Source organism: Rhinatrema bivittatum, chromosome 8 (assembly GCF_901001135.1).
Source record: "Rhinatrema bivittatum chromosome 8, aRhiBiv1.1, whole genome shotgun sequence".
Classification (NCBI taxonomy): Eukaryota; Metazoa; Chordata; class Amphibia; order Gymnophiona; family Rhinatrematidae; genus Rhinatrema; species Rhinatrema bivittatum.
Genome location: NC_042622.1, coordinates 71,077,923 through 71,091,560, shown reverse-complemented (window position 1 = coordinate 71,091,560; position 13,638 = coordinate 71,077,923). Strand labels below are relative to the sequence as shown.

The 13,638-nt window shown below is 42.6% G+C and overlaps 1 protein-coding gene across 2 annotated transcripts in view; it reads left to right on the top strand.

Annotated features, from left to right (window-relative positions):
- LOC115096662 (ubiquinol-cytochrome-c reductase complex assembly factor 1) overlaps positions 1 to 13,638 on the top strand; it is a 230,433-nt gene that overhangs the window by 64,267 nt on the left and 152,528 nt on the right. For both annotated transcript variants that reach the window (XM_029611613.1, XM_029611612.1), the window contains exon 6: positions 6,969 to 7,041. In XM_029611613.1, the coding sequence (XP_029467473.1) occupies positions 6,969 to 7,041 (73 nt within the window). The remainder of the gene's footprint in view (positions 1 to 6,968; positions 7,042 to 13,638) is intronic.

The following is a 13,638-nucleotide window of genomic DNA, read 5'->3' as shown; positions in this document are numbered from 1 at the left end:
CACCCCTGGTTGTTACTTATAGCTCTCAGCTGAAACCACCAAAATATATCATCAAAGATCTACAACCCATCCTGGACAATGATGCTACCCATAGCCTGTGAGAGGGTGGTAAACCTATCCTGGCCTACCAACAACTCCCCTACCTCAAACAGATACTCACCAGCAACCACAAATTGTACAACAATGACACCAACTCAGGAACCAGACTCTGCCAGATGCCAACTCTGTCCACACATTAACCCATACAAGATCATCACAGGAACCAATAACATCAATTACAACTTCCAGGGCTCATTCTCCTGCTCTTCTTCCAATGTAATATATGCCATTACCTACCAGCAATGTCGCTCTGTTGTCTACATAGCACAAACAGGTCAGTCCCTAAGGAAAAGATTAAATAGACATATATCTGACATTAGAAATGGCAACATTCAGAAACCAATAGGTGAACATTTCAGCCTTCCAGGGCATTCTCTATCTGACCTTAAAGTTGCCATACTCCTACAAATGAACTTCAAAGGAACACTCCAGTGTGAAACTTCTGAATTAGAATTTGTCAGAAAACTTAACACCATCACCTTAGGTCTGATCAGAGACAATGGCTTCATGGCACACTACAACTATCTATGAACTTAACTGTTCTCAGATCATTCGGTTTTTTCATACCTCAGTTTATTATCACTTTGTTTCCAAATCTTGCCTGCATATTCAATGTCTTCTTTGTTCTGAATTCTGCCCCATCCCCATATATTTTACACTTCTCTTGTACACCACTTCATGCATCTGCCAAAGTGGACTCTGTCCTCGAAAGCTCACATCTTAATAAATTGGTTAGTCTATAAGATGCCACCCATCTCATGTCATTTTTGCTACACCAGACTAACACAGCTATCCCTCTGAATAATTTTAAATAGCTTACAGAAATAATCCAAAGGCTATTTTCTCTGAACATGCACAATTAACACTAGCAAATACTAACCTTACAAACTAACAGATAATATATACAGTAAGCAATAGTTAACCCTTTAAGAATTTTTTTCTCAAGATTTGAGTGCTCTTTCCCAGCAAGTCCAACTTAACCACCAGTAGTCGGCACTCCCTCTGGACTGGATTGGGGGTGCATGTGTTTCTCTACCTGGACAACAGGCTATTAAGGAGCAGATCTCAAGGTAGTGCCTCAATTAATAAGCAAAACCATCCAGGTGTTGGTTACTAGTGTTCAAGATCAACTATCCCAAGGCCTGATTGAACCCATCATTTCAGTTGGAATTTATAGGAGCACTGCTAGACATGACTTGGACAAGAGCATTTCTCCCACAGGAGAAGATTATCACATTGATAGCTGCAGTGGGGAGGATAAGAAGGCGCTATCAGGCATCAGCATGATACATTTTGAAAATGTTGTGCCACATGGGATCAACAGTCCATGGCATGTCTTCACAAGAAAAGAGCCCAGTGGACCCTCAGATTGCAGTGGGATCAGGCTACTCAAACTTTTTGGGACAGCATCCAAGTCACTTAGACTCTAAAGGATTCCCTGCACTGATGGCCGATCCATTACAATCTGGCCAGGGGTATGCCCTTCCAAATTCCTCCATTTCAAATTCTCCTAATCATAGATGTATCTAACCTGGGATGGGGAGCCCAAGTAGAGAGGCTCTGCATTCAGAGCTTTTGGTTGACTCAGGAAAATTTTCATCAAATAAACTTCCAAGAGCTAAGGGTGGTTCGTTATTCTATGAAGGCTTTCGGAGATCAGTTAGCTAACAAAATTATCTTCAATCAGATGTAAAATCAATTGGTGATATTCTACATCGACAAGCAGGGAGGAACAGTATCGCACCTCTTCAGTCAGGAGACTTTTCAGATTTGGGATCGGGCCATTTCTTAAGGAATGGTCCTCAGAGCCATATAGCTGGCATATAGAAAGACATGGTTTAATGGAACAAAGTCAGCATGGCTTTACCCAGGGCAAGTCTTGCCTCACAAATCTGCTTCACTTTTTTGAAGGAGTTAATAAACATGTGGATAAAGGTGAACCGGTAGATATAGTATACTTGGATTTTCAGAAGGCGTTAGACAAAGTTCCTCATGAGAGGCTTCTAGGAAAAGTAAAAAGTCATGGGATAGGTGGCGATGTCCTTTCGTGGATTGCAAACTGGCTAAAAGACAGGAAACAGAGAGTAGGATTAAATGGGCAATTTTCTCAGTGGAAGGGAGTGGACAGTGGAGTGCCTCAGGGATCTGTATTGGGACCCTTACTGTTCAATATATTTATAAATGATCTGGAAAGAAATAAGACGAGTGAGATAATCAAATTTGCAGATGACACAAAATTGTTCAGAGTAGTTAAATCACAAGCAGATTGTGATAAATTGCAGGAAGACCTTGTGAGACTGGAAAATTGAGCATCCAAATGGCAGATGAAATTTAATGTGGATAAGTGCAAGGTGATGCATATAGGGAAAAATAACCCATGCTATAATTACACGATGTTGGGTTCCATATTAGGTGCTACAACCCAAGAAAGAGATCTAGGTGTCATAGTGGATAACACATTGAAATCGTCGGTTCAGTGTGCTGCGGCAGTCAAAAAAGCAAACAGAATGTTGGGAATTATTAGAAAAGGAATGATGAATAAAACGGAAAATGTCATAATGCCTCTGTATCGCTCCATGGTGAGACCGCACCTTGAATACTGTGTACAATTCTGGTCGCCGCATCTCAAAAAAGATATAATTGCGATGGAGAAGGTACAGAGAAGGGCTACCAAAATGATAAGGGGAATGGAACAACTCCCCTATGAGGAAAGACTAAAGAGGTTAGGACTTTTCAGCTTGGAGAAGAGACGACTGAGGGGGGATATGATAGAGGTGTTTAAAATCATGAGAGGTCTAGAACGGGTAGATGTGAATCGGTTATTTACTCTTTCGGATAGTAGAAAGACTAGGGGACACTCCATGAAGTTAGCATGGGGCACATTTAAAACTAATCGGAGAAAGTTCTTTTTTACTCAACGCACAATTAAACTCTAGAATTTGTTGCCAGAGAATGTGGTTCGTGCAGTTAGTATAGCTGTGTTTAAAAAAGGATTGGATAAGTTCTTGGAGGAGAAGTCCATTACCTGCTATTAAGTTCACTTAGAGAATAGCCACTGCCATTAGCAATGGTTACATGGAATAGACTTAGTTTTTGGGTACTTGCTAGGTTCTTATGGCCTGGATTGGCCACTGTTGGAAACAGGATGCTGGGCTTGATGGACCCTTGGTCTGACCCAGTATGGCATTTTCTTATGTTCTTATGTTCTTAAGTGAGGAGACTGACCTAGCGAACAGGCTAAGTTGGAACCTGGAACCCCACGAATGGTCCATGGAAAGGGGGGTTAAAAAATCAGGTATTGAGTGTGAGGGGCACACCTGCGATAGAGCTGTTTGTGACTTCTTTGAAAGGAAATTGTACTGCTCTTCTGCTCTAGAAAAGGGACTCAAGACAGAGGAGACTCAGATGCCTTTGCCCTAAATTGGAGCCAGGGTATACTATGTGCATATTCTCCAATTCCTCTTGTTGCAAAGATCTTGTTGAAACTCAGAAGAGACCAGGGGACTATGATTCTCATAGTGCCCTTTTGGCTGAGACAGATTTGGTTTCCACTCATGAGGGAGATGTCCATCAGAAATCTAGTCTGTCTGGCAAGTTCCCCAACTCTCATTACTCAAGATTTGGGGCTGTTGTACCATCACAACATTGGTTCCTGGCCCTCACAGCCTGGATGCTGAAAAAATAGCTGCACAAGTCTTGAATCTTTTTGAGGATGTGTCTTGTGCTTTTCCAGCTCCAGGAAGCACTGCACGATAAAAGTCCTATGGCTAGAAGTGGAGCAGATTTGCCATTTGGCATGATGAAAAAAGCCCTAGATCTTTTCTCCTATCTAACACAAACACTGTTTGATTATCTTCTACATCTTTCAGAGTCAGGTCTTAAGACCAACTCAGGGTTCACCATAGTGCTTACTACCACCATATTGAAAGTTAAACCCATTTCTGTACTACCTTTAGTTTCTTGTTTCCTATAGGGGTTGCTTCACTTGAAGCCTTCCATCAGGTCTCCTGCGGTGTCATGGGACCTCATGTCACAGCAGATGAAAGCTCCCTATGAGCCTATAGAATTTTGTGTACTGAAGTACCTGACCTGGAAGGTCATATTTTTGTGGCAGTCACTTCGGTCTGCAGAGTTAGTGAGCTCCCTAATGACTTACTGTTTTTTCATGATAGGATGGTTCTTCACATTCATCCTAAGTTCCTGGATAAGGTTGTATTAGACTTCCACCTCAACCAATCAGTCAACTTTTCAATATTCTTTCTCAGGCCCCATGTCTACAAAGGTGAAAAAGTACTACATATTTTGGACTGCAGGAGAGCCTTGGCCTTCTGTTTGGAGTGGACTGAAGTCCATGGAAAGTTCATCCAGCTTTTGTTTCTTTTGACAAACCTTGTGACCTTGGGCAAATCATTTCACCTTTCATTGCCTCAGGTACAAACTTAGGGGGTTATTTTCCAAGCCGCAATAGGCCCTTATCGCGGTGGTAAGATTTAAATTAGGAGGAGGGGTGGAGTTAGGGAGGGAATTATGCTAAGCATCGGCGGCACCACTGCTGGCAATAATGTTTGAAACATTATCGCCAGCAGTAGCGCAGGGAATAACACCACCTATATTACAGTGGCGCTATGCCCGCGATAGCCTGCAGCCCACTGCACCGCAGCAGGCGAAACCACCATGGTGCGGCCGGCTGCAGGCTATCGCCCGACTGCCCCCTGCTTCGCCCCCATGTAGCGCAGGGTTCATCATTCCGCACGGAATGATGAATCCTGGCTTTAGATTGTAAGCCCTCTGGGGATAGGGAAATGCCTACAGTACCTGAATGTAATCTGCTTTGAAGTGGTGAAAAGTGAAATATAAATCTAATTAAATAAAATAAACTTGGAATAGCCCATTGCCAAATGCACTCTGTCAAGTTGACCAGCAGATTGCATCTCCTCCTGTTATGTCCATGCAGGCTGAATCTGGTGGGTCATGTCAAGACTCACAGTGTTGGAACCATGGCAGTGTTGGTAGCTTACCTAAGATCAGCCTCCATGGAGGAGATCTGCAGGGCTACATCATGGAGTTCTTTCCACATATTCACATTGAATTGTTGCTTGGACAGGGACTGCTGACGTGACAGTAAGTCTGTCTCGAGAAATCTTTGAGGTATAGGATCCAACTCCATCTTCTCTGGGGCCTGATATTTTAGTCCCAGACTGCCCATATAAAAAAGACAGAAAATATAAAAAAAAATGTCCTGTTGCCACCCAAAACAGTTTTTTTCACTTGGCACTGTTTTGGGTTTTCTCCTTATTTGTTTGGGGCAGTCTATAGGTAGGGATTCTGCATGTGTGAAGACTGCCATTCTGCCTTGTCCATAAGATTTGCTTATCTGTAACAGGTATTCTCCAAAGAAAGCAGAATGCCACTCGTCACAAAACCTTCCCACTTCCCCTTGGAGTTGGTTTCTCCAGGTGTAAGCTAAATTATAGATTGAATGATCTTCATTTACATAATTATTTCCACCAACCCCACTGTAAATATGTTTTGAATTGTACTTTATTTTAGCTAATCGTGTTTTGAATTGCAGTCCATTTGTTTCACTGTAAGTTAATTTTCAACCTGTTCCAATGTATCCGCCCCAGAGGCGACAGTCCAGTTCTCTGTAAACCGGTGCGATATGTATTCTATACAGGAATATCGGTATATAAAAACTTAAAAATAAATAAAAATGTTTACTGTTGGAAAGCATAATAAAAGGATTTGTATTTATGGTATTAGTATTTGGGATATGATAATTTGGGGTGTAGTGAATGAAGATAATTTTCTCTAGTATTGATAACTGAGGCATGCTTCAAATATTGGAAACTGAGGTACAAAAATGAGAAATGTCCCTGGTATTAGTAACGGAGGTAAGATAAATAGGGATGGGGATTCTTAGAATACTAAATAACATATAATGCACAAGTGAGCCTTTCTGAGAGTAGTACTGAAGTATGATGAACGGAGGAGTGAGGGGCACAGGCATCTTTAATATTGAGTAAGTAAGGCATGAAAAGGATGGAAATCCATAGTTGGTGACTGAGATATAATACATGAGTGAGTGTCCATAACATTAATGACAGGAGCATAATAAACATCAATAATGTATGCCCTAGATAATTACTGAGGTATGTCAAATGGGATTCACAGATTTAGTAAATTTGTCAGTGGAGCTGAGGTATAATAAATTGATGTATCCATGGTATTAATTATTTATTTGTTTATTTATTTATTTATGCTTTTTATATACTGTCATTCCAGCGAATGTTCACAACTGTTTACATAAATTGCATATAAGTACAGTGTAGTAACTGAAACATGAGAAATGAGTCACTGTTCTTTGACCCTATTAACTGAAGAGAGGAGAGTGTGATTGTTGGCTATTATGCTCGTCTCTGCTGTACAATTACACAGATGTGACTATAGGAAATGCATGGGTTATCTGCATCTGTATGATAGCAGCTAACAGCATCTGATGCATCACAATTAATGAAATCTGTCGTGTAAATGTGAACAGAGAGTCCAAGTAATATGTATCCCTCTTGCATTTATTAGCAAAATTCCAATTGTATATATTGGCAAAGGAAATCATATACAGCTATTTGAAAGACGGAAATCTTGCCTGCATATTTTAGAACGGGATCTCCTTCTTGCAACTGTTGGCAAGAGAAAGATTGCTTGCAGATACTGGCAGCAGAAATCTTGCTCAAAGTTTTTGATGAAGGAAATCTCAGTTAGATGCATTAGTGAGCAAAATCCATCAGATTATAATGGCATATGCAGATGTAGCTACATGTGTTAATAACTGAATGTCTTATCATGAAATGTTGTGCTATCTTTTACAGAAGATTAAGATTGCTGGCCTTCGCATGTACACCTGCTGTGTTGAAAGAATAGACTTTGATGATTTTTTTGAAAGTGAGTATTTGCTTTTTTAATGATTTGCAATAATTTTAACCTTAATTTAACCTTAAACTGGGTGACTAAATTATCTTTCTTCATATGGTGAATGAATTCTTTCCTCCTCATCCCACCAGAACAGTCAAGATGCATGAGTTTTTCTTCTCTATCAGCTGATGGAGACAGAGAGCAAAGTTTTTGCTGGGATTCAGCTATGTAAGGAACTGTACTACCTGCAGTTTCTCAATATTTTTCTGTCTTCAACAGATTATAGAGGTGCCAAATCTACAGTTTGAAGATTGATGAATCGAAGGATTCCCAGAGGGAGTAGCTGGACAAGTTCTCTCCCCTGGTTGGGTAGGGACAAGCAGTGGGTTCTGATACCTCTAGCTAGATTGATCCCAGTTACTGAGAGGGTACAGAAAGACATTGGTGCTGGCTCCCTCTTTCTCTCTCCTCCTCTTCCACCTCCTTCTCTCTCCTGTACTATCCTCCTTTCCCCTGGCTGTTAGGCTGCAAAGCTGGAAGAAGATTCTTATTGGATTTCATCTTTTAGGAATGTATTCTTATCTGTTTTCCGTCAGAAAGAAAAAAAAAAGAGAAAAGCAGGCAAGACAGTGGCAGGAAACTTCAGCCTGGGGAGTGGTTTGCAAGGACCTCCTTCCCCCCTGGTGCAGGGACTGGCAGCAAGAGGTTTGTGTAGAGGCTCAGAAGTGAGACAGGAGCTCAGTGGGCCAACGCGGTGCTGACACGGATGGAAAGTTCAGCCTATGCAGACTGGTGTTGAAGCACTCTTTCATTGGGTTGGCACTGGGGGAGGAGTAGACCATTTGTGGGCGCCACCTAGCGGGGTGAGTAATAGGTGATTCTCTGGAATAGGATGTCAGCACTGCAGAGAGAGTCCCGGGCATATCAGGAGTAGTGGCCATTTTGGAATGGGCCACCGGCAGGCCTGAGGTTATCAGAGTTGTGCTTGTTCCCGCAGGGGTCTCATTTGATCTGCCATTAGAGGGATCCGAGGTGAAAGTTCACCTAAGTCCTCCTGCTCCCGAAGCTTTTGTGTCTGAATTTTGTGATCTGGGTGTACTGTGTTGTCTGCATGTAATGGTGCACTGGTATGGATAATTTCAGGCCATTGGGAGTCGCCTTAGGGGCCTTTCCATTGACTCTTCTCAGCCCAGGTGGGCCAGATGGAATCTAGGTCCAGAGGGAGAATTAGAACCAGTCTTTGTCTCTGCACACAAAATGCTTGCTCCAGGACCAGGCAGAGACTGTAATAGGACTAGAATACTTCCTTTAGCTTCAGTCTCCTCGACAGAGAGGTGTTGTGGTTAATCAAAATGAAATCATCAGACCGGCAGTTTAAGAAAGATCTTTATGTAGATAAAGTATGGAATATCTCAGGAGTGTGCAAGATTACCAGCAAAGCAATTCAGAAACAGTCTCCGAGAGCATTGTTTACACACCAAATTAAATAATTACCACCTCCAATTTACAATTAATAAGCTAGTTTGTTTGCATACATTTTCCTAATTGGTTGAAATTATAATTTCATCTCATATATATTAATGAGGCTGGGATTTTTGTAAATCATGTGAGTGGAGAAGTAGTCTAGTGTTTAGAGCAGTGGGCTATAAACCAGGAGACCAGGGTTTAAGTCCCACTTGTAACCTTGGGCAAGTCACTTTACCCTCCATTGCCTCAGGTACAAACTTAGATTGTAAACCCTCTGGGGATAGGGGAATACCTACAGTACCTGAATATAATCCACTTTGAAGTGCTGAAACAAGTGCAAAAAGCAGAATATAAATCTAAATAAAAAATTTTCTTGTAAATTGAGTCCAGAGGGCAGGAACAAACTTAAGGCTGAACTCAACATACTTTTTAATGTTTGGCCTACATTCAAGTGTTTCAGCATATCCTGGCATGTTAGCAATCTTCAATAATTCTACAAGTCTAATCAGTGAAAAATCACAGTGCAGTAATAATAATTTCATAGGAAAACCCTTTCAAAGCACCCTAGCAAGGGTGTTTAATGGGGAAGAGCTAATCAGCCAGCCAGAGGAAATCCTGTTGGCGGAAGGAGACAATCTCCTGTTCATAGAAACCCTGCCAGTTATTTTTACACCAGGTTCAGGTTAAGTTGCAGTGTGCAGAGACTATGGACTATTAATTCCAATTCTCAAAGGTCTCAGAGTCACAGCTGAAGTGTATTGCCTTTTCATAGGGCAGTAGGAATCTTATTTTCGACAGACAGGATCCTTCGGAGACTGGGCTAAAGATGGGAAGAGCTATAAGATCTTCCCATGTCTTGGCAAGGCTTTGTAGTGATGGAGTTTCTAAGGTAGAAGCCCTGGTGTCTGCACTCTACAAGAAAGCAGCAGTTTTGTTAGAAAGGAGTGCTGCCTAGAAGTACAAGATTGAATGATTGAAATTTATCTTACATAATACAAAAAATGATATACACTCCCATGAAGGACATTTGTATTGCTCTTTTAAGATATGTGCAATTGCTGTTAGAGAGATGTGCATTTTTTGAAAATTTTGAAATGTATTAGCCATTCTTTATAGATGTGATGCATTGAATTTGCTATTTCTCCCCTGATGAAGCAATAGTATGCAGAACATGTTGGGAGGAAGATTTTTTATGTGTGAGAATGGTTTTGTATGTGTATGTGTGATGGTTTTATGAGATTTATGTATTTTTCATATTTTATGGTACTTTGCTTGGTGGATATATTTCTGATATATTTGATATTTTTATATAAATAAAATTTGATGTGAAATACTGTCGGCCGGATTTTAAAAGGGTTACGCGCGTATTGGCTTGTACATGAATTTTGTTATTACTTGACTACTTCTAAGTCTATGTTCATGTTGCTTGTTGTTTTACATTTCAATAAAAATGTTAATTATAAAAAAAAAAAAAAAAAGGGTTACGCGCATACGTCCCAGGGCTTTGCAAGGGGGGCGTGCCGGGTGGGCGGCGTGATTTTCGGGGCGTTCCGGGGGCGTAGCACCAGCCCAGGGGCGTGGTCGAGGCCTCCGGACCAGCCCCCGGGTCGGGTGATGGCGCACCAGCAGCCCCCTGGCGCATGCAAAGTTACGTCTGCCTCCGGCCGGCGTAACTTTGCCAACAAAGGTAGGGGGAAGGGTTAGATAGGGCCGGGGGGTGGGTAAGGGAGGGGAAGGTGCGGGGGGGGTAGAAGGAAAGTTCCCTCCGAGGCCGCTCCGATTTCGGAGCGGCCTCGGAGGGAACGGGCAGCGCGCGCAGGGCTTGGCGCGCACAAGTTGCACAAATGTGCACCCCCTTGCGCGCGCCGGCGTACTTTTGTTCGCGCGCGCGTAGATTTAGAAAATCTACCCCGTGTGTATATCATTTCAATGTAAAATACTACCTATATCATTTTTTATACATGTTAGTATTATATGATTATACAGTTTATTTGCCATTTTTTAAAAAATTTATCTTAAGCAAGAATCTCTGTGGCTCCACCTCAAAATCCCTTGGCCTTGATCATCTGGGGCTACTGGTTCGGACTCCTCTGCCCCTGACACCTAATCATCAAACATGTAAGAGGACAACCAGGCCTTTACCATTTTCCTAAATTTGAATTGATTTTGAGATGTTGAGGTATCAGCAGAAAAAGGGAGGTGATATTGCCCCTGTATACAGTAGGTCCCTGGTGAGACCTCACTTGGAATACTGTGTACAATTCTGGAGACCTCTTCAAAAGGATATAAACAGGATGGAGTCGGTCCAGAGGGTGGTTACTAAAATTGTCAGTGTTCTTCATTCTAAAGCATATGGGGTTAGACTTAAAGATCTATACATGTATACCCTATAGGAAAGGCGAGATAGGGGAGATATAATAGAGACATTCAATTATCTCAATGGTTTCCATGCATAGAAGGTGAGCTTTTTCCAATGGAAAGGAGGGTCTAGAATGAAGAATCATGAGATGAGGGTAAAAGGAGAGTAGATTCAGGAGTAATCATAAGAAATATTTCTTTATAGAAAAGGTGGTAGATGTGTGGAACAGCCTCCCAATGGAAGTGGTAGAGACAAAAACAGTTTCTGAATTCAAGAAAGCATGGGATAAATAGAGGGAATCTTTAAGGAAGTGATGAGAATTATAATGCTAAATTTAATTAGATGGATGGGCAGACTGGATGGACCATATGTTCTTTTTCTGCCTTCATGTTTCTCTGCTTCGAACAGTGTTCCATGGGATGTATATGTTCTGGGCATATAGGCAGTGGGCTCAGTGCTTTCTGTTAGGTTCTGCTGAATTCACTCCTTTTGCTAAGGAGGTGGAGAGGCTGAGAGTCGGTCTGGCCTTTATAGTGGATTCTATATATATGGTCTTTTTTAAACCTTGGCCAGAGGTACAGAGGTCTGTTTCATCTGGTCATTTGCTTTGGCTGCGGTCCAGTTTTGTAGTTAGGGTCTCTTTAAGTTGCTTGAGGTTAGAACCAAGGGAATTTGTGAAGGGGTTCTCAGTAGTTTGAAATAATAATAATAAAAAAACAACAAATTGCCATTTGCTGGAAAAGGCTTCAACTTCATCGTTCTCTTGACCAAAGCAGCAGTTATGGAAATAAGGCTTAGTCCTCCCAAGAAAGTCAAAAAGGTCCTTCAGGTAATGTTATCGATGACAGGAGAGTTGCTGATAATTCCTCTGGAGGGATCATTCTTAACCTCAACAGAAAGGAGGCCGGTGGTCCAGTTTTGTGGAGAGCAGATCCACATTCTAATAGACCAGTACCTTCTCTCAATAGTAACAGATGGTATGCTTTTAAATTTGCTCATCCATTGTTTCTTGCGATCTGCATATTTTTAGGTAAATAGGAAAACAGCAATAAAGGAGTCTTGTGGAAGATGTGTGCATTCTTGAAGACTTTTTCAGTCCTGGATGGAGATTCTGTCATTGAAAAGGAGAGTTTTTAACCTCTGGAGGAGGCCATCAGAGAATCCTCAGTTTTGCTGTACTGGGTGGGCTTGGCCAGTTTCAGGCTCTTCTTTCGGTCTGTTGTCAGTGCCCAGAACTTTACGAAGGTGATGATGTCAGTTGTGGTCTTATTTTTCCCTCCTTATCTCAAGGTTGTATGATTAGGGTGTTATGGTTTTGAGGTGTTTGAGTGGATTCTTGGGTACTGTGGAGGATGGCCATGCCCTCGTGAGGAACCACAGTATTAGGCTAGACTCGGGACGCACAAACACAGAGTTCTTTTATTGAACAGCTGATGTATACCACCAGAGGTGGCAGTAGTGAGGTAATCCAGAGGTAGCAGTCCAGGGACCCTCGACAGAGGGGACCCGTCTCTCTGAGATGGTATAGGGAATCCAGGAGTAGTTTCCCAGCGTGGTAGAGCTGTAGATGAGACAGACTGAGAAGTTAGATTACTCACAATGTTGGTGGCTGTAAGAATGAAGATTCCAGCAGGCAGAAGTAGTTGAAGACAGGCACTTGTACCAGGGAGAGCAGGCCCTCAAGAAGCGAGTACCTGATCCCAGATAGGCACCTGAAAGAAAGCAAAGGGCCCCCGAGGAGCGGGGTTAGTGAATTACCCCGAAGGGCAGAGAGAGCTTCCAGCGCAGCAAGGAAGCAGCAAAGTAGCTCAGACCAGAGGCAGACTGATCCGTATCACAGTCTTTGCTAACTCAATGAGCTAGCAAACAAGGACAGGCTAAATACCCGGATGGTGTGACGTCACTTGAGGGGGACGCCCCCGAGGTTCCCGCCATGATGTGGATAATGACGTGGGTGGTGTGCGCACGCGCACCCTAGGAGGCCCTTAGGAGAAACATGGTGTGAGGCTTTGCCATAGTTGTTCCGGGGATGCCGGAGAGAGTGGCATGCAGACGCGGCGGTAGCCATCTTCCCAAGGCTAGCAGGGAAATCAGAGAAAAAGGTGAGACACAGAGGTCGAAGCCGTCTGAGACCGGACGCAACAGTACCCCCCTTCAAAGGGCCCCCTCCAGACCTCCTATCTGGTCTTGGTTTCTGAGGATGCGTTCTGTGGTATTGCTGAAGCATCTCTTTATCCATGATATTTGCCAAAGGTTCCCAAGAAATTTCTTCAGGTCCATAACCCTCCCATGACAGGAGGTATTCCCATACTCTGCCTCTCTTTCTCACATCTACCTTGTATTCGATGTCATCTTCTGCATCAATAGGTGAAGGTTCAGGTGTCTTGGTGGAGAACTCGCTAAGGACTAGCAGTTTCAGTAGTGAGACATGGAACGTGTTATGAATCTTCATCGCAGGTGGAAGTTTTAGACTGTACGAAAGAGTACCCAAATGTCGGAGGATGGGAAAAGGTCTGACAAAGCGTGGAGCAAAACGAGCTGATGGTAGCTTGAGTCTTAGAAGTTTTGTAGACAGCCAGACTTTGTCACCAGCCTGGAATTCAGGAGCATTGCAGTGGTGAACATCATAATTTTTCTTAGCTCTTTGTCCTGCTTTTTGGAGCATCTCTTTAGTCTGAGTCCAAAGTTGTTGAATTTCTTTGGCAGTAGATTGAGCTGCCGGGGACGACATTGAAAGTGGAAGTGGTAAGGGTGGTAATGGTAGTCGTCCATAGACCACTTCAAATGGTGTTGATCCAGTT